Raw genomic sequence first — 22,018 nt, forward strand, 5'->3', positions numbered from 1 at the left:
TGGTAGTAGAGCATGACCCTTCTGTCTGTGAAACAATCTATATATGCCAAGATAAACGGGAGAGAGGATGGGGGGGGGGGAGAGACAGAAGCCAGCGAGGACTCTATAAATGGTCCGGCTAGTGTGGTTAGGTAGCTGATCATTCTCACAAACCCTAAAAAGAAGGGGGCATGTAACTAAGGTGTGAAACACATAGTGCACTGGGGCTGTTGGCCCCAACCTGTACACGGACAAAGTACAACGGTCGTAAAAACCTGCAAATATTAGCCTCTGGCAACAAAACATGTTAAACAGTCAAAACTAGTTTGAAAAAGTAATGGCATTTGGATATAGTTCCCAAATAAAGAGTAATAGGGTAATAGAACCTCTGGATAAGGTAAGATGAATTGAGGTTATAGTGACGTGGGAGGCCATCAGAAACAAAACAGGACAGGCTACCCTTACTGTGGGCATCCAGAGGTTAAAGAGGAAAGAGTGAGTCACCTTACATGTTTCGTTTTTTTTTTTTTGTTTTCCTTATGATTCAGGTGTCGCTGCACATTTCTTTTTAGAATGAGTTTTGCGCCATTGAGAGTCCGGCGTTACAGAGAACACTGGGATGTGGTCATGACATCCAGGGAGCTCTAAAGGCAACATGTTGATGTCATGGAACAGGGCAGGAAGGTCCTCAGGAAACCGCAGGATGGATGAGCGGCCATTTTCAGTGGCAATAAGGCATGAGGGGAATCCCCATCTGTAGGTGGCTTCATCGGATTGCAACTGATCCAGGAGCGGTTTGAAGACCCTGCATCATTCTAGGGTTTCCTTAGACCGGTCCGGAGAGATATTGATGGCTGCACTGTCAAAATCTATGACCAGAGTGCCGCGAAGTTTCAGCATAACCACCTTCTTGTCCTCGAAGTGGCAGATCACATCCCTGGGTTGGACTGCTGATAAATTGCATGGACAGAGGGCACGATGCACATTCCTCGCATTATATTTTCCACATCACCATCTTTGGTTGCCTCTGGTAACCTTTGAATGCGTAGATTGTTTCTGCGATTTTTAGTTTTCCAAATCCTCTAGTTTATAGAGTGGCATGATGGGTGAGTGCCAATTGGGTGACTTTGTCCTGTAGTTCTTTAATAGCTTCCGCATGTATGTCCTGGCATTTCTCTGTGTCCACAGCTGGGAGATCAGATATGTCCCACTTGCTGGTCCGGGTTGAGAGCTCTCTTTTGATAGATTTCTCCGGGGTTTGGAACATACCTGCTAGTTTAGACCGCTCATCAGGGAGGATATGTCAGAGCTCGCAAGGGAACCAAGGTCCTCCGTGAGATCAGATTAGAAGGGGGAAGCCGGGGTAGCTCCTGCGGGGTGAGGCCACATGGGTGGATGGAGACCTGCTGGCTCACTAGGCTCGGGCCTGCCCTTTAGGTGCGCTGGGGCTCCCCTCGTCAAGGGCGATGAAGTGTTTAATGGAGCCTGAGGAGGGCAGTTTAGAAGCCAAGCCTCTCCCAGACCCCTTACTGGTGCAAGAACCGGAGGCTTTTGAAGGCATTGCCAGAGGGAGAAAGGCCGTAAATCAGATGGAGCTCTGATCAGAAGCGCCCAGTCGGTGCCATGCTGAAACCACGCTCCCGGAAAACTGCCTTGTAATACCATTTAATATTGGGAGCTCCAAGACTGGCAAAAGCTGTAGGGATACTTAATAAAGAGGACTTTAGTTGGAGTTTACGAGTTGCCCGAATGAAGGTGTTGAAAATTTGTTGAATTTTAGCTATGTCAGCGGGTAGTAGAGGCAGAGTCCTAAAGAAGTAAAGAACACGTGGAAGGAGGAACATCTTGGCCATGAGCTATGCGTCCAGCCCAGGATGCTTTAATGGATGACATAGATGAACTAATAGATTGAAGTTTCTGAAGCAGAGAGGTGAAATTTGTGTGCAAAAATCATAGCAGACGGAGATGTAAGTATGTCATGGTTGAATTGGGTGCCCAGGAGAAGGGGTAAAATTTGGATATATTGGTTTTAATTGAATGTGAGAAAGGGATCCCCATCATGAATGATTTAGAATGATTTAGTTTATACATGGAAACCACACTAAAGTCTCCAAGGACTTGACATAAAGGGGGAGCTAACATAGCAGGTCTGTAAGGCTGCTTTCACACTGAGGCGCTTTACAGACGCTATAGCACTAAAAATAGCGCCTGCAAGTGCTTTCACGCTGGAGCGGTGTGCTGGCAGGACGCCAAAAAAAGTCCTGCAAGTTGCATCTTTGCAGCGCCATAGGAGCTCCTAAAGTGCCCCTGAAAATCAATGGACAGTACTGCCGGCATAGTGGTGCTTTGCAGGTGGTTTTAAACCTTTTTCAGCCAGTGGGGGGAGGAGCTCTGACATGTAGCAGCCCGTGACTGGACTCCGGAGCCCCATCTCCACCCGCCCATCTGAAGCTCTGTGTCAGACTTTTACTTACCAGATTGATGAGTCCGCTTGGGCAGAGGGTAGACTCCCTTACTTATCCGACTCACGGCCCCTGGTAGAGCAGACAGGAGCCACGAGAGTGCGGAATGGTATGAGAGCCTGCTGAAGAGATCCAGGTACAGGATGAGAGATGATCTTCAGACAACAGGTCAGTAGTCCGTAACACTGGTAACAGGTGCTGAGCAGGAGCAAGACAGGCAGATCGGGACACAAGCAGGGTTCGGCAACAGACTGGCAGCAAGGTACAATAGGAGCAGGCAGAAGCGGAGTCAAACAGGCCAAGGTCAGGTACAGGCAGCAAACAGGAGAATCCAAGGGCAATCCGGGTCGTCAGGAGATCAGGAAAACAAGACAGGAAACAGGAACTATGGCACAGGAAGCTGATGATCAGGCAGCACTGAACAGAGTGCCTGACAAACTTAAATAGGCCGGCTTGCTCACAGGCATGCCCCCAGGCGGCCAATCCCATGACCAGCAAGGTGAGCTCTCTGACACTCTGCCATGCTAGAGGAGAGGGCAGAGTAAGCAGCGAGTGAATGTAATGGCTGGAGATGCAGGGGATGCGGCGCAACGGAGAATGTGACCATCCATGATATTCATGGCAACTGCCGCTCTCTCACGGACGTTCCGACACTCGGACGTCCTCATCAAAAGGCTGGTATCAGTGTGGCTGCTTGACTCTCTCTCTCGACCGCCACCTCATCTTCCCCCCGACTCAGTCTGGCATGCTATCCCGCGCTGCTAGCTTCAAACTGCATAGCTGCATGGAACAGACCCTCACCTGGGGACGATATGCTGGCTGATGCGGGAGCCGTGCTTTCCTCCACTTCCTCATCGAGCATGTAAAGAGGGATCCGTAGACTGCGAGTTGGCTGGTGACGGGACCTGACCTCAGTTCTGACTGCTGCAGACCGCTGCTACGTGGGGTGAGAGAAGCATGGGAAAGAAGTAGGACTACAAAAGTACAGTTTAAATAACCTACATGTTTTGAACTGTTTAAATGGAACTGTTTACTTCATGGAAAAAGCATGAGAATATGAGAAAAGCATGTAAGTCAGCAGAAAACTTCCTTTTATTTTGACAATCTTTAAAGTAGATGGCTGCTAACCGCTGATGATTGATGCCAATCTGTAAAGAATGTGGTAGGCTGGGAAGGGTTTTTTTGCTGCTCCCCCACAGTACACCGTTGGTTGCTGGTAAAATCCCCCCTTTTTTTTTTTTTTTTTTTTTTTTTGGGAATGACTGTTGCTGATAATGATATCCATTTAATCAACACTATTAAAAGAGAAAACAAACGTGCGCTCATAATGAACATAATCTGTGTAAAAAATACATAATCTAAATCCCTGTAAGAAAATCAGAAATGTGCATCAAAAAATATTGATAATTAATAAATGGTAAAAAGCTGTGAAAAAAATATGCTTAAAAAGTGTCATAACATTTCAAGAAAAGTTTTCACAACCCAAATGGATAAGGAACAGTCCTTAGATGAAATACTCCAAGGAGCGAAAGTTCTTATGATGAACAGTAGGAGAGGGAGTCCCATACATAAACAGTTACTTCACAGAAGCAGGAGGAAGCATCCACCTTCCGACCAGTCAGACACTGCACATATATATGGAGAGGGAGGGAAATGAGGATAAGAGCTCTCATATAGTCCCACAGTATTAAAAGGTGGACCCTTACCCTCAATGATGGACCTCCTCTCTGGCGAGGTCTCACACGCAGGCAGACTTTGCCCTCTGCAGGGACTGTGGATGGATGATGTCCGGATCCAGCTCATACAGTGTGCGTCTCCAGCTTGGCTTCTACCAACTCATCCACCTGGGGGGGGAGGGAGTGACAAGCACACGGAATGTTTCAACATGCGAAAACATATATTCTGTGTGTCAAACAGGCTTGTGTTGTAAATACAACCAACGGAGATGGACGCTGGGACTGTCAATAGCCTGGAATGGAGACTCCCGATTTTCATCAAGGTGGAGATGTATGCGAGTTAGCACGCTTGATAATACAGCTACTACATGACAACTGTCATTAATTATCAATAACTGTTCCTGATATCTGTCTCTATTTGCCTGTATCCCTCTAACTTTTTTTTTTTTTTGCTAATTTGCCGATAACTGCCGCTGCTTGCTCATAATCGTTGCCACTTGCCGACAATTCGCTGACACTAAATAATTTACACTACCCACTGAATGTTGCTACTTGCCACTACAGTCTGTTACTTGCTGAGAAAATCCCTGTTACCTGTTGACATTTTTGATAACTGGGGCTTTTAGGGGTCAATTTCTCTTTTTCTGTTTATTTTTCCCCTAAGAAGTATTTAAATGAACGCAGCCTTTAAGTTAATATGAGAAGAAAATCGGGCAAAGCGGGAAAAGGGGCTCCACTTGTCATGAGCCAGGGGGGTATTCAGCGTTACATGACAGCTGAAACAAGCATGATTGAGAACGGGCATGGCAACTCTAGGCAGGTAGTTGCAGCACGCACAGGTATGGGTAAGCAAAAAGTGGCAGATGAAGATTCTAAAACGGGAAAGATCAATGGAACACCTGTAACGCGGCCAAAAAAATGTAGGGAGTAATCCCCAAGGAAGTTCTAAGGCACAAAATGTCCAGACCAGAAGAAGAAAGGTGTGGAAGCTGACACGGAGGAGAATTTAAGATTAGAGGAAGCTCAAGCAAGCCTACCTCTAATATGCTGGCTGAGATGCCGGCTAAAGTTGAAGTATCACTGAAAACAGACATAGCGGCAGTTAGAGCAGATATTGGACAGGTCTTGGAACGAGTCGAAGAAATAGAGGAAAGCATGAACAAATACGATCAAAGGTTGGAGGAAATAAATGAACAGATGAAATCCCTGCAGAAAACAAATAGATTGTTATTCTACAAAATGGAGGACCAAGAAAATCGAAGCCGCCGAAAAAATTTGCGGATAAGAGGGATAAGAGAAATATAAAAATGATGCATTAACAAAAGTGATGCAGGAACTGTTTAACCCTATGCTGGAGTGGGAAGCAGCAGAAATACTAAAATTGGACAGGGTACATAGGATTACAAGATATCAATCCCAAGCGGATGACAATCCAAGAGATGTCATAGCTAGGTTCCACTATGCCGAAAAGAAGTCTAAATTCATGGAGGGCATACAGACTTCAGTAGGAATCTCATATGATGGAATTGAATTGCAAATATTTTCAGATCTATCAGCAGAAACTTTAGCAAGAAGAAGACTTCTTAAACCACTGACAGAACAAACGCGGGCACTGAATGTGACATATCAGTGGGGATTCCCAGCATGCCTCAAAGGGAAAAAAGATGGTCGTAGTGCAGTATTAAGATTTCCAGAAGACCTATGGGATTTTTGTAGCAAATTGGACCTCTCGCCCCCTTCTTTACCGGGCTGGGAGGAGAACCACGGGTCATCGGCAGCTCTAAGTAGCATGCACTGGACTCGTAGTCGGAGGGGGGGGGTAGGGGAAGATAGGGGCAGAGTACGCTATGGGTGATAAGATAGGCACTCCTGTGACTAAGAAATATAAGGGTATAATTTGGAGTTAAAAGGGGAAGGTGGTGGAGGGGGAGGGGCCCGGAGGGACAGAGGGGTTGATGGTGTAGGAGTACCCTCTCCCAAGAAGATACGGGAATCGAATGACCTCTAGACAGAAGCCGTCAGACTCGCACATGGAACAACATGGACTTAGTCCATCCTCCTGGGAAGGGAAGGGTTTTGGTGGAGGGAGGGGGGAGGATGGGATTTGGGGGGGTGGTGTGTGGGAGGAGGGAGGGATGGGGGGGTGGATTGGGTTTTTTTTTTCTCCTCCTTCTCTCTGGATTTGTTGCAATTTGCCAGGTGCTCTTTTATGATGAACCGTGGCCACAATAAATGTAGTCACTTATAATGTAAGGGGGATGAATACCCCAAGCAAAAGGTACAAAGTAAACAAGGAGCTCTTTTTTTGGGGGGCGAATATTGCTCACGCTTCAGGGTGTAGATTGCCTTCACATTCATTCCCTATGTGGTTCTATAGAAAATCAATATCTAGCCACTCGAGGGGTGTGGCCATAGGTTTTGGTAACACCATGGTTTTTACTGTAAGAGAGCAACTGGCAGACCCCTAGGGAAGATTTCTCTTTGTAAAAGGGACCTTGTTTAATATGGAATGCACACTGGCAAATAAATACGCCCCAAATAGGAAACCAGACTTATTTTTAAAGAAAGTTTTAAAAAAACTTGAAGTATTTAAAGAAGGTAAACTCATAATGGTGGGGGATCTAAACTTGAGCATAGACCCGCAGATGGATACAACAGAACAGGGGGTCCCTCTCATTATACAGCTAAAAGACAGAAGGCCATAAAAAAATTATTACTGGAACATCAGCCGGTAGATACATGGAAGATTAGGCACCCGTGAAACAGATTACACTTTCTACTCCCCAGTCCACGGTTCATTCTCAAAGATTGATTACATCTTTATAGAACATCAATTATTACCTCTTAAAAGCGCAGAGATTAAAGCAATTACTTTATCTGACCATGCCCCAGTAGTGATTAAGTTAGAAATATTAAATACTAGGACGGGAAGGAACTGGAAACTAAACAACTCCCTAATTCAGGACCCGGGGATAATTAGGAAGATTGAGCAGGAACTTGAAAATTTTGAAAATGATACACCAGAAATCCCCCGCTCAGCCCTGTGGGAAGCGCATAAGGCTGTCATAAGGGGGATATTGATAGGGGCACGCACAGGGAGAAAAGGGAGAGAAACTTTGTTCTCTATATAGAGAGATACAGGATTAGGAACAATTGACAAGACCCCAAGGTATTCTGGAGAGACAGGAATTAGTAACAAAAAGGGTGCAATTAGCAGACCTTTTAGAACAGGAGAAAAAGCGTGCCTTCCACATGGTGAACAAGGAAGAGGTATCAATGGGGAAATAAATCTGGGAAGTGGTTGGCCAGAGTAATAAGGGAAAAAAAAATTGTTCCTCTATCCCTAAAAATAAGAACTATCAGGGAGAGATGGTTCATTCGTCCCCTGAAATAGCGGAGGGTTTCCATGAATATTATAGCTCATTATACAATGTAAATCAGAGAGCGGAACGTAGGGAGGGAGAAATTCATGAGTACCTGAGAGGTCTTGACCTTCCCATGCTGCCTAAGGAGGAACTTTAGCAACTTGAATCCCCAATCACTCCAGAAGAAGTAAGAATAGTAATAAAAAGCATGACTCTGGGAAAGAGCCCGGGTCCTGATGGGTACTCTATATCTTATAAGCGGTTTCAAAAGTTCCTGATCCCTAAATTATGTAACGCCCTGGCCGAAGAAGAGACCCTGCGGGAGGAATCATTATTGGCCTATATAACCCTCATTCTAAAAGAAGGAAAGGATCCAACAATCCCAGCGAGCTATCGCCCAATATCCCTGTTAAATACAGATATAAAGATTTTATAAAGTAATAGCGGAAAGATTAAAGCCCCTGCTACCAAGCTGGGTAAACATCGATCAGATAGGGTTTGTATTAGGGAGTGAGGGAAAAGATAATGGCCTGAAGTCACTGTGTTTGATTCATAAAGTAGAGGGGGGAAGACCCCAGTCGCATTCCTGACGATTGATGCTGAAAAGGCATTTGACAGGGTGGACTGGGGCTTCATGTTCGGAACATTAAGACATTTGGGCATTGGGGTTAAGATGATGAAATGGATATCGGCCTTTTATCACCCAACGGCTAAAATTACAATAAACGGGAACTTATCCCCTTCTTTGAAATTATTTAACGGGACAAGGCAGGGGTGCCCCCTGTTGCCAATGCTGTTTGTCTTAGCATTGGAACCCTTGTTAGCGGCTATCCGTAAAAACCCAGATATCGGAGGAGTAAAAGTAGGGGAAAGGGAGTTTAAGGTAGCTCCATATGCAGATGACCTGCTTTTCTATTTGTCTAACCCTAGAATAACAATACCAGTTATGTTAGATGAGTTAACCAGATATGGAAAACTGACTAACTTCAAAATAAATATCTAAATCGGAGAGGAAGAATTAATGCTTTAAAAATCAATATCCTACCAAGGTTGACCTATATTTTCCAAATGATCCCAATAACAGTACCCCAGGACTATTTTAAGAAACTAAGATCAATGATATTAAAATATATCTGGGCACATAAACGGCCCAGAATCGCATATGCAATATTGGCGAAAGCCAAAAGGTCAGGAGGAATAGCAGCTCCGGATTTTGAGAAATACTATCAGGTGATTTGTATTTCTCGGATAGCAGAATGGATTCATCATAAAGAGGGGAGAAGCTGGGTAAATATGGAGATCTCACAAAGTAAGGTAGATTTAGGGAAGATGGTTTGGGTACCACGACAGCACCAAGATTTGGCTAACAGTACAAACCCACTAACTAGAAACACTTTCAAAATATGGGATGACTTAGGAAGAAAGCACCACTGGAATTATAATTCACCATTATTATTGATACTGGGCACAAATTATTTCAAGCCAGGGAAAGAGGAACATATATGCTTCACTAGATGGGCAAAAAAAGAAGAAATACTACTACAAGATGTAATGAAAGGAAATAGGATTTGCACTTATGCGGAAATCACACAAAAATGGGGAAGATAGATAAATGGAGGTACACACAAGTACAGCATTTTGCACAATCACTACCACAACCGCTACGGGGGAAAAGGACACATAAGGACAATAGAGAAACTTTTCTGCTCTCCCCTCAGTTTAAATCAAATTATATCAAAAATGTATAGAATACTAATTAAAGAAACAGAACCGGAATTCCCTCCATATCTGGGAAATGGGAAGAGGAGATAGGCCCGCTCAGAGATGAGGAACATAGAAGGAAAATTTGGGGAATGGCTTGTTTTTCTTCAGGGGATACAAAGACAGTTGAAATGTGCTGTAAACTCCTGGCGAGATGGTATGTGACCCCCCCCCCAGAGGGCGCACAGGATCGGAGCAGAGGGACCTCCAACTTGCTGGAGAAGATGTGATGCCCCGGTGACCTTTGCGCACCTCTGGTGGGAATGCACAAAGATCCAACCCTACAGGGAGGGAATCTTGGCAGCAACCTATCAAATTATAGAACAGATTCAGAACAATCCATGGGACTGTCTATTTCATAGTACAAGAAAAACGGCACCTCAATATAAGAATCCCTTAGTCACATTTCTTTTAAATGCGGCCAAAAGTTTGATTCCGAGTCTCTGGAGGTCCCAGGAAGTTCCGAGCATGAAGGACTGGGTTGTAAGGGTTGAAATGACAAGAATCATAAAAGAAACTATTCATATAGAAGAGGACTTGCTGGAGAGATGAAGGGGCTGTTACACCTTTCTAAGGATCTTATGTTCTCTAGGAATGTATTAATGATTGAGTTATGCTGCTTCTTCTCCTGGGCCCCCCAGTTTCAGTAGTGTTGATTTGTGAGCATTCCAGAGGTTGGTTAATTACAGACCCGACCTGTTCCTTAATCTTCGCACTGAGCAGCGAGGGATTTAAGCGCCACATTTTATGGGTTGTGCTGGAGGAAGTCAATGAAAGGGTGATAGATAATGGATACAGGTGCGTGGTCGGACCACAAAATCACTCAGATGGAGGAATCAGAGATGTGTTGCAGCAGTACTTTAGTGGTCAGAAACAGGTTGATCTTTGAATAGGTTTTCTGAGAGTCAGAGTAGGAGTGCCATGTTGACATCTCCAAGGGTCGTAAAAGTCTTCTAACAGTAAAAGGGAGGAGAGGGCCATAGACCTCCTTCTCTTTGAGCTGGAGGCGTCTAGTGAAGGACCAACTACTTTGTTGTAGTCGCCACACAAAATAATTTGGTCCCTAGGATAGAGTTGAATCTTTTGCATGACAGTTTTTTAGAAGGATTTTTGATGGGTATTTGGTGCATAGATATTAACAATCGGAGGCCTATTGTTAAAGGAAGCCGACAGTATTAGGAACCTGCCAGAGGGGTCTTGTTCTACATGCGATAAAGGATGCCGAAGAACGGACTGCAATCGTAACCCATCACCTTTTTATTAGCTTGAGATTGATAAATGTGAGGGAAGAGTTTGTGAGTGCAGAGAGGTGGGTTGAGCGAAGAGAAATGTGTTTCTTGGACTGGACACATAGTATGTCGATGCGTTGGGTGATAGCTTTGCGCCATGGGAGGGGGCATTTGAATGGGCTACTTAAACACTTAGCATTCAGAGATGTAATTTTAAGTGACATAGCTACAAAGTATGAGAATGTCAGAATGGCACAAATAAAATATGTGGTTTTGTTAGATTTGAAGGGTGCACTACATGATCTAAAAGAACCAAAGGTACAAATAGTGTTTGCAAACAGTCAAAATATGAAAAGGGTAGTGTCCACAGAATAATTATGGACTTCGTATATAAGATACGCAAATCTAAACAACAATGCAAGTACAAAAATGGCAAAGATACAAAAAGAACAACCGAAGAAATGCTGTGTGCTTTGCACACTAGTGGGCAGTAGGGACAACAGAAAACTAGAATGTGTCCCGTGTAGCCTATGTGTTGGTAATTTTAGAAGATGTCTTATCAGTGGGAGTCTTGGGTGGAGGGTTAGAGATTATACCCCAGTTGTGCATCTGTTTGATCCCATCTTTGGGAGTTGAAATGAAAATTTGCTTATTCTGGTATGTGGCTAATAGCTTCAAAGGGAACCCCCATTTGAATGTGATCTTATGCTCCATGAGTATTATAGTGATTGGTGGAAATGCCTGAAACATCAGAGTGAGATTTTGTCCATCCTTGCACAGTGAAGCATGAACGCGCAGCTCACTGAACAAATTCAACAATGCCGAACCAGACTGAACTCCTGCTCATGCGCAGGAGTGACAGCATCTCCGGCCGGCTTCAGAGTCTCGATCGCAGGTCGGGGATGCTGTCACTCCTGCGCATGCGCAGGAGTTCAGTCTGGTTCGGCATTGTTGAATTTGTTCAGGGCCGAGAGTTCGGGAATACCGCATCGCTGGAGCTGAGGTGAGTATTGTTTTGCGTGAATCTGCTAAATTTGGTTTTGACAGTTAAACTTCAGTGACCTCTGTTCATAAGGTAACTGCCAAGAAAATGTTACTATTAACAAATTGTACTCATATATTCAGTAATAATTTAGCAAAATGTGTTTTGATCTCTGTGTAATGTTATAATTTTAGTTTTATGTATATACCTTTGCTCTAGGCCAGTGGTCTCCAAACTGTGGCCCTTTGCTTGCCTTTATCCGCCTCTTGGGGCATTTTTCCTCCCAGTGATACTAGACACTATTCTGCCTACTGACACCAACAATGGGGCACTATTACTTCCCCTAATACCAAAGATGGGACATCGTTTACTCTTACTGATGGCAGAAAAAAAAAATTATATTCCCGCTGGCCAGTCTGCCCCCTCCTAAAGTACGAAGGACATTAATGTGGCTCTTTGTTTAGAAAGTTTGGAGACCCCTGCTCTAGGCCATTTTTGTGTAACTCCTTTTTCTTAACTGTTTTTGTCTTTTAGTTTATTCTCCAGACATGCCTTCCCGGCTTCCAATACAGGACATCTGTGCTGGCCTAATTACAAGTATTGGCACTGCAATTAGATATTGGTTTCACTATACATTAGTGGCCTTTGCCTGGCTGGGAGTTGTACCACTTACAGCATGTAAGTATGAGATATAGCCATACATTTGTAAATCATACTTTATGCCGTATATATAAACTTTATCATGTTGTAAGCATTCTTTAACCTCCCTGGCGGGTTTCCCGAGTGTGGCTCGGGGTTAAAATTCAGTACCATTAGCGGTAACCCCGAGCCACACTCGGGATCGCATTGCAGGATCCTGGGGCGGCGTTACTTACCTTGTCCCCGGGATTCTGCGATGTCCCCCGCAGTGTCCGTGGGCTCCGTCCTCCTCCGAAGCCTCTCCGTGCCAGGCTCCGTTCCCTGCGAGCGGCGCGACGCACGGGGGCGGAGCCTGGCGGCAAATTCAAAAAAATGTCAAAAGCATAACACATACAGTACTGTAATCTTACAGATTACAGTACTGTATGAAATGATTTCACATCCCTTTTGTCCCCAGTGCTCTGGCCCATGCCCTGCATGCAGTTTTACATGATATACACTGTTCTTTCTGCCTGGAAACTGGAGATTGTCCATAGCAACCAAAAAGTGTCCCTTTATGTCAAAAGTGGCTTTAGACCAGCTAGAAAACAGCAATAGTAAATTAGAACACTTGCAGAATTGAGCGATAGTGAATTGTGGGGAAATTTATTTTATTACTATTTTTTTTAATTTTTTTTAATTATTTATTTTTATTTATTATATTATAATTTATGTTTTTGTGTTTCAAACTTTATCATACCCGGGATATCTACTAGACTCTGGTTTGGACAGATTTAAGTGTGTTATTGTTAAGATTTACAGACCTACAATATAAAACGCCAAATTTCCATGCAAAATAATTGTACCGCTTTCAGCACCTAAAATCCAAAATAATCATACCGCCAGGGAGGTTAATGCCTTCCTCTCCAGAACCTTTATCAGACATACCTGCGGCTGAAGTGGTCTTCTGTTACTGTGGGTGTATCTGAAGAAGAGGGTCACAGAGCTTTGATGAATTCATTTTGTTTTTGAGGAGCCACAGGCATGCTTCCTTAAAATTAGAAAAGCATCCAATATCTTCTACTAGTGATGTTACTAGTCTGGCATCCCTGAAAGACCCCAGCGCTATCAAAAAATTCCTTAAAGTGGTTGTAAACCCTCAAAAAAAAAAAAAAACATAGCATACTAGCTCATTATGAAATACTCACCTTAGTTTGAAGCCCCCACAGCAGTCCCGACACACTGCTCTGCCCGGGGACATGTCTCCTGGAGTTCTTTCTGGGTATTGCGGGCTCCGGGGCCGTGATTGGCCGGAGCCGCGATGACGTCACTCCTGCGCATGTGCGTGGGAGCCGCCGGCAACGGCACGTCAGCTGAAGCAACGTCACGAATGAGCCGTTGCTTCAGTGCGCATGTGCCGATGACGTTGGCACATGCTGATACAGGTTTAGGAGATATCCACGGTAGGTACAGGTAAGCCTTATTTTATAGGCTTACCTGTAGTAAAAAGTGGTTTGTAAGGGTTTACAACCACTTTAATTTAACCTGTACTTTATGGTAACTGGAAAACTCCTGATAATTTACTCCTCCCAAACGTTACAGAACAATACCCATAAGAGTGTGATATCAGCACCCCCTTTCCATGTCCTTCAATCATGTAAAGCTGTAAATTCATTCAGAAAATGCAAAGCGTTCCCTGAATGACACCTGTGCTAAGCAACCAATCTCTTGTGTTTTTACAGTGCCCCAAGCCGGTTGCTCAGCATTTTACCTGGAAGCAAGTGGATATCACTGACGTGGTGTCTACTTTAGCAATTTTCAGATTGTAGGGGGCATCGGCCGGTTATGGTATATGCCTATATAAAAATGCCTGCAGTTCATCTTTAACCACTTCAGCTCCAGAAGGTTCTTCACGACTAGGCCATTTTTTGCTATTTAGTACTGCACTAGATTTACCCCCTTCCTGACCAGAGCACTTTTTACAATTTGGCACTGCGTCGCTTTAACTGCTAATTGCGCGGTCATGCAATGCTGTACCCAAACGAAATTTGCGTCCTCTTCTTCCCACAAATAGAGCTTTCTTTTGATGGTATTTGATCACCTCTCCGGTTTTTATTTTTTGCGCTATAAATGGAAAAAGACCGAAAATTTTGAAAAAAAATATTTTCTACTTTTTGTTATAAAAAAAATCCAACAAACTCAATTTGTCATACATTTAGGCCAAAATGTATTCAGCCGCATGTCTTTGGTAAAAAAAGTCAATAAGCGTATATTTATTGGTTTGCACAAAAGTTATAGCGTCTACAAACTAGGGTACATTTTCTAGAATTTACACAGCTTTTAGTTTGACTGCCTATCTCATTTCTTGAGGTGCTAAAATGGCAGGGCAGTACAACCCCCCCCCCCCCCCCCCCCCCCAAATGACCCCATTTTGGAAAGTAGACACCACAAGGAAATTGCTGAGATGCATGTTGAGCCCATCGAAAATTCATTTTTTTTGTCCCAAGTGATTGAATAATGACAAAAAAAAAAAAAAAATTTACAAAAAGTTGTCACTAAATGATATATTGCTCACACAGGCCATGGGCATATATGGAATTGCACCCCAAAATACATTTAGCTGCTTCTCCTGAGTATGGGAATACCACATGTGTGGGACTTTTTGGGAGCCTAGCTACGTGCGGGGCCCCGAAAACCAAGCACCGCCTTCAGGATTCCTAAGGGCGTACATTTTTGATTTCACTCCTCACTACCTATCACAGTTTTAAAGGCCATAAAATGCCCAGATGGCACAAAACCCCCCCAAATGACCCTATTTTGGAAAGTAGACACACCAAGCTATTTGCTGAGAGGCATGGTGAGTCCATGGAATATTTTATATTTTGCCACAAGTTGCAGGAAAATTACCAATTTTTTTTTTTTTTTTTTGCACAAAGTTCTCACTAAATGATATATTGCTCAAACATGCCATGGGCATATGTGGGATTACACCCCAAAATACATTCTGCTGCTTCTCCTGAGTATGGGAATACCACATGTGTGGGACTTTTTGGGAGCCTAGCTTCATACGGGGCCCCGAAAACCAATCACCGCCTTCAGGATTTCTAAGGGCGTACATTTTTGATTCACTCCTCACTACCTATCACAGTTTCGAAGGCCATAAAATGCCAAGATAGCACAAACCCCCCCCCCAAATGACCCCATTTTGGAAAGTGGACACCCCAAGCTGTTTGCTGAGAGGCGTGAGAGGTATTATGCAGCTCTCATTTGTTTTTGAAAATGAAGAAAGACAAGAAATTTTTTTTTTTCTTTTTTTCAATTTTACAAACTTTGTGAAAAAAAGTGAGGTCTGCAAAATACTCACTATACCTCTCAGCAAATAGCTTGGGGTGTCTACTTTCCAAAATAGGGTCATTTGGGGGGGGTTTGTGCCACCTGGGCATTCCATGGCCTCCGAAACTGTGAAGAGTGTAATCAAAAATTTACGCCCTTAGAAAGCCTGAAGGCGGTGCTTGGTTTTCGGGGTCCCGTACGCAGCTAGGCTCCCAAAAAGTCTCACATGTGGTATCCCCGTACTCAGGAGAAGCAACAGAATGTATTTTGGGGTGTAATTTCACATATTCCCATGGCATGTTTGAGCAATATATCATTTAGTGACAACTTTGTGCAAAAAAAAAAAAAAAATTGTCTTTTTCCCGCAACTTGTGTCACAATATAAAATATACCATGGACTCGACATGCCTCTCAGCAAATAGCATGGGGTCATTTGGGGGGGGGGGGTTGAACTGTCCTGGCATTTTATGCACAACATTTAGAAGCTTATGTCACACATCACCCACTCTTCTGACCACTTGAAGACAAATCCCTTTCTGTCACTTTTTGTTTACATGAAAAAATTATTTTTTTTTGCAAGAAAATTACTTTGAACCCCCAAACATTATATATTTTTTTAAAGCAAATGCCCTACAGATTAAAATGGTGGGTGTTTCATTTTTTTTTTTTTGCACACAGTATTTGCGCTGCGATTTTTCAAATGCATTTTTTTGGGAAAAAACACACTTTTTTTAAATTTTAATGCACTAAAACACACTATATTGCCCAAATGTTTGAAATAAAAAAAGATGATCTTAGGCCGAGTACATGGATACCAAACATGACATGCTTTAAAATTGCTGTGGCGACAAACTAAATACATTTTTAAAAGCCTTTAAAAGCCTTTACAGGTTACCACTTTAGATTTACAGAGGAGGTCTACTGCTAAAATTACTGCCCTCGATCTGACCTTCACGGTGATACCTCACATGCATGGTGCAATTGCTGTTTACATTTGACGCCAGACCGACGCTTGCGTTCGCCTTTGCGTGAGAGCAGGGGGGGGACGGGTGCTTTTTTTTTTTTATTTTTTCTTCATTATTTTTTTATCTTATTTTGAAACTGTTCCTTTCATTTTTTTAATTTTTTTAAATCATTTTTATTGTTATCTCAGGGAATGTAAATATCCCCTATGATAGCAATAGGTAGTGACAGGTACTCTTTTTTTGAAAAAATTGGGGTCTATTAGAACCTAGATCTCTCCTCTGCCCTCAAAGCATCTGACCACACCAAGATCGGTGTGATAAAATGCTTTCCCAATTTCCCAATGGCGCTGTTTAAATCCGGCGAAATCTAAGTCATGAAATGCTCGTAGCTTCCGGTTTCTTAGGCCATAGAGATGATTGGAGCCATTCTGGTCTCTGATCAGCTCTATGGTCAGCTGGCCGAATCACCGGCTGCATTCTCAGGTTCCCTGTTGAGACAGGAGAGCCAGAGAAAAACACGGAAGACGGTGGTGGGGGGGGGGCATTCCCTCCCACTCCTTGTAAAAGCAGTCTAGAGGCTAATTAGCCGCTAGGATTGCTTTTACATGAAAGCTGGCTGAAAAGAATGATACCAAGATGATACCTAAACCTGCAGGCATCATTCTGGTATAACCACTCAAAGTCCAGCAACATACCAGTATGTTGCTGGTCCTTGTTGGGCATATATTGTAAACTTTTTTTTTTCATGCAGCCTGTGGGCTGAACGAAAAAAAGATATTGATCGGTGGGTATGCCCACCATTAGAATACCTCTCTTCATCCACCCACTTCTAATGATGGGCATACATGCACCGTTTTATATATGCCGAAGCATGGGGGCATCCTCCCGCAAAAGGTAGGAGCAAATCGCTCCTCCACCCACTGCTGCCCCCACGCTTCGGCATATATGCTGAAGTATGTAACTGTGGTAGTGAAATCACCTCCGACAGCGCTGGAGTCACGGCTTTATGTATCGTGGGAGCAAACGCTGTTGCTGTCAAGATAAATAAATCCGCTCTGCAGCTGAATGGCGTACCTGCTAAGCAAATGATGGTTAACAATAAAACAAAGTAACATTACAGTATAACAGTAAGACTTACCATACCTGCAAAGCAAATACAAAAAAAAAAATAGTAAAAAATAAAACATTTAAACGCAACCTGTGCCTAAAATATATATATGCCGAAGCATGGGGGCATCCTCCCGCAAAAGGCAGGAGCAGATCGCTTCTCCACCCACTGCTGCCCCCACGCTTCAGCATATATGCTGAAGTATGTAACTGTGGTGGTGAAATCACCTCGACAGCGCTGGAGTCACGGCTTTATGTATCGTGGGAGCAAACGCTGTTGCTGTCAAGATAAATAAATCCACTCTGCAGCTGAATGGCGTACCTGAAAACAAAAAATGGTTACCAAACATGATAAAAACATAACAGTAAAACATTGCAGAATAGAATACAGTAAAAAAGAGCAGAACAATAGAGAGAGAATAGAGAGAGAGAACAATAAAACGACAACTATTTTTGGTTTTTATTATTTTATATATTTTTGTCTTTTTTTTTTTTTTTTTTTTTTACTTTTTCTGTAACTAACTTTTGTAACTGGTACCAGGTTTGGGTCTCTCAAAATGCGATGGCATCTTGGGAGACCCTGTGAAAGTGTGTCCTAGTCTGTGTAGTGCTGTACCCTACGCTAATACTCAACTAGTGTATGGTAGCGTTCAAAACATTCACCAATGCAAAGACCAGGATTGTCAGGGCAGAAGGGACAATAATACCGGGTGTCACGCCTAAATCCGCGCTTGCTGCAGACACGAAATCTTTTTTGGGGGGCTTGTTGGGTAGGGGTACTCGGGAGGACATAAAGAAAATGCCTCTCATGCAGCCGGCTTACTGCATTTGGTTGGGAAAGGTGAGGTGGAGCACCGTCTGGAAACAGAAGGGCTCTGACGATCTCTTCCTGGAATTTAAGGAAGGATCCAGTCCGTCCTGAAGCTCTGTATAGCACATAAGCGTTCAGCAAAGCCAATTGAAATAAATAAACAGACACTTTTTTGTACCAGTGTCTGGCCTTACGGGCAACTAGGTACGGCACCAACAACTGGTCGTTGAGGTCCACCCCTCCCATATTTTGGTTATATTCGTGGACACAGAGGGGTATCTCCACAACACCAGTCGCCGTAGTAATTTTGACCGTCGTGTCTGCATGAAGGGAGGTAAGAACGAAAACATTCTTATTGTCCCTCCACTTCATAGCGAGCAAATTATTACACTGCAAGCAGGCTCTCTCCCCCAGCCTAAGACGGGAATCTACAAGCCGCCGGGGAAAGCCCTGGTGATTTAGGTCGCACGGTGCCACATGCTCCAATCTGATGATCAAAAAGGTGACTAAAAAGTGGCACGCTTGTGTAATACAGTAATTGTCCACGTACAAGTGGTACCCCTTTCCGAATAAGGGTGACACCAAGTCCCACACTATCTTGCCAGCACTTCCTATGTAGTCAGGGCAGTTTGTCGGCTCTACGTGACTATCTTTGCCCTCGTAAACCATAAAACTACATGTATAGCCTGTGGCCCTGTCACAGAGCTTATACATCTTGACCCCGTATCTGGCACGCTTGCTGGGAAGGTACTGTTTGAATGACAAGCGGCCAGAAAATTTAATCAGGGACTCATCAACGCAGACAACTTGATGGGGAGTAAACAAGTCTGCAAAACGTTGGTTGAAGTGGTTTACGAGGGGCCAAATTTTGTAGAGCCGATCGTATTCAGGGTCTCCACGAGGACGACAGAGTTCATTGTTGTTGAAGTGCATAAACCGCAAAATCTGCTCGTATCGTGCCCTGATCATGGAGCCAGAGAACACGGGCATATGGTAAATTGGGTCAGTGGACCAATATGACCGCAACTCACTCTTTTTATTTATGCCCATGTTGAGGGAAAGGCCCAGAAAGATCTTAAATTCGGAGACCGTAATTGGTCTCCAATCTCTGGCAAGGGAGGACTGGGGAATAGTGGCGATGTGTTGACCAGCGTATAAATTGCTTTGGTCCACAATAGATCTATAGAGATGTTTGGTGAAAAACAGTGAATAAAAATCAAGTGGCGTAAAATCAACTGTTTCCACCTGAATTCCGGGTTGGCCAGTGAATGGGGGAAGTACGGGTGCTGCAGAAGTGGTGGGTACCCAATTCGGATTGGCGAATGCAGCAGGAAGGGCACTATGGGCACGACGGGCCTGTGTTCGTCTTTTTGGTGGCAGCGGGACACTACTTGTGCTTGCCACCTCGCCAGCTTGAACTGCACTTATGGGACTCGCCACGTCACCACGTGATACTGCAGTGCTGGATGTACGACCAGGGTGTATTAGGCCGCTGGTGCTTGCCAGTTCACCAGAAGGAATAGCGGCGCTAGTACTGCTCTGCTCCATACGAGAGCCCTGCGGTTCTTGCACTTCATGGACAGAAGAAGAAGATTGGGGTCTGGTACGCCTGACCTTGGCAGTGACCACAACTCCGTCGTCAGCTATCTGTCATGGAGCCGCTGTCGTCTACAGGATCGTATTCTGAGCCTGAATCTGACAGATGAGTGACTTCCTCTTCACTATCTGTCATGCTCAGAAACGTGTAGGCCTCTGCACTAGTGTACCTTCGATTTGCCATTTTGGGCTCTAAATTTAGGGGTACACTAGTGAGACTCACAGGCAAAAAAGCTCCTGACTGTTAGCGACTGATTCAAAACGCTACCAAAAAACTGTTAGCGATCGCAGGGATCAGGCCTGACTCTGCGAACGCTGCAGTTATGTGTGCTTAGTGTTTTGTAAGTGTCAGTGATCGATCGATACTGCACTTGGGTGGGCTGGGCAGGGCTGGGCAGGGCTGGGCCGAGGGGCAAAATGCAGGTGCTAGCAGGTATCTGGGCTGATCCCGCTAACACTGCGTTTTTGGGAACCCTAAACTGCTGGGGACGCTAGTATAGATCTGATCGGATCAAATATCGATCCGTTCGGATACTATAGCACTAAGGGCGGTGTATGCTGCGTGCGTGGGTGTTAGCCGTACTGGCGCTAAACTGACGATTCCTGGGGCGACGCAGACCTTATCTGACCCTAAAAACGTAACTTATATCACCGCTGGGCAATTAGGGGGTTAAATCTTTATAAGGTAATAAACGGCGGGTGCCCTAAAACTATAATAAACTATAATAAACAATCTAACCAGCGTCACCCGTAACACTTATACGGTGATCACTGGTGAAAGGGTTAACTAGGGGGCAATCGGGTTAAAACCTTTAGTAGGTAGTATATGGGGGTCCCTGTCGCTATAAAACGCTGACGGCGAACCTATATACTGATTGGACTACGTGATTTTGCCTGCCCGTGCCATTCTGCCGCAGTATATCTGCGTGAGGCGGTCGGCAAGTGGTTAACCAGTAATTGTGTGGCCATTCAATGCTTTTACCCAATCGAAATTTATATCATTGTTTTTCCACACAGAGAGCTTTCTTTTGGTGGTATTTTATCACCACTGAGTTTATTTTTTATTATATAAATAAGACAGAAAATTTTGAGAATTTTTTTTTTTTTTCGGTTAGAAAACCTATTCATTAAAAAAAAAATCGAATTTCTTCATAAATTTAGGCCAAACTGTATTCTGCCACAACTTTTGGTAAAAAAATCCCAGTATGTTTATATTTGTGTGAAAGTTATAACGTCTGCAAACCATGGTGTATTTTTTTTAATCCTAGTAATGGCGGTGATCAGCAACTTATAGTGGGACTGTGATGGTGTAGTGGGAAATTTGACACTGACACTTTGTAGTAACTGACACTGACATCACTAGTGACACTAATACAGTGATCAGTGCTATTATACACTGTCACTGTACTAATGACACTGGCTTGGAAAGGGTTAACATTTAGGAGCAATCAAAGGGTTTACTGTGTGCTCTGTTTACTCAGCAATGTGCTGTCTGTACAGAGCCCTGTGTTATTTACCAACACAGGGCTCTCTTCTGTCATATGCACAGCCAGTTGGCATGTCCCGGCCATAAATCTTTGGCCGGGAGCCACTGATCTGCTTGTGCTGTAGCGCATGACAGCACAGCCCTACCCAGAAATGCCAGATCATGTACATGGAGAGCTGCTGGCCCACAGTATAGTTACATGTGCCGGTCGGCAAGCGGTTAAAATACGTTTTGCTCTTTTGTAAACAAAATATTGTATAATGCAAATGCCAAACCTGTATGGCTTTTATATCACCCCTGAAGCCTGGCTGAAATACTCCCATTACATTTCTATATCCTGGCTTATTTCTATCCCCCATAAGGCCTGCTTCACACCTATGCATTTTTAGTGCTTTTTGCATTTTGCAGATTTGCACTACAGAACGTGTTCCATGGGAAACCAAGTTAAATGGACTGTAGTGCAAATCTGCAAAGAAAGCCTAAACCACAAACTCGAAAGACTCGTTGCCCCTCTGAAGCCAAGAAGAGTTCCTGTTGTTTTTCCCAGGCTTTAATCTCTAATGTTGGACCCAAGCCAGACCTCTTGAGCCAGTAAGCTATTGCCATTGTTCCAGTTACAGAAAGGTTTTGGGGTTTAACGCAAAACTC

General features: G+C 43.9%; 1 protein-coding gene across 4 annotated transcripts in view; it reads left to right on the top strand.

Moving 5' to 3' along the window:
* MARCHF6 (membrane associated ring-CH-type finger 6) overlaps nucleotides 1-22,018 on the top strand; it is a 1,314,422-nt gene that overhangs the window by 113,257 nt on the left and 1,179,147 nt on the right. For 3 of the 4 annotated variants that reach the window (XR_012244456.1, XM_073630743.1, XM_073630744.1), the window contains exon 4: nucleotides 11,989-12,132. Coding sequence is in view for 3 of the 4 variants with exons in the window: in XM_073630743.1 (XP_073486844.1) it covers nucleotides 11,989-12,132 (144 nt within the window). In the remaining variant the exon portion in view is untranslated. Of the gene's footprint in view, nucleotides 1-11,988; nucleotides 12,133-22,018 lie in introns of those variants that run through there. The other variant, XM_073630745.1, reaches the window with a different exon arrangement.

Source organism: Aquarana catesbeiana, linkage group LG05 (assembly GCF_042186555.1).
Source record: "Aquarana catesbeiana isolate 2022-GZ linkage group LG05, ASM4218655v1, whole genome shotgun sequence".
NCBI lineage: Eukaryota > Metazoa > Chordata > Amphibia > Anura > Ranidae > Aquarana > Aquarana catesbeiana.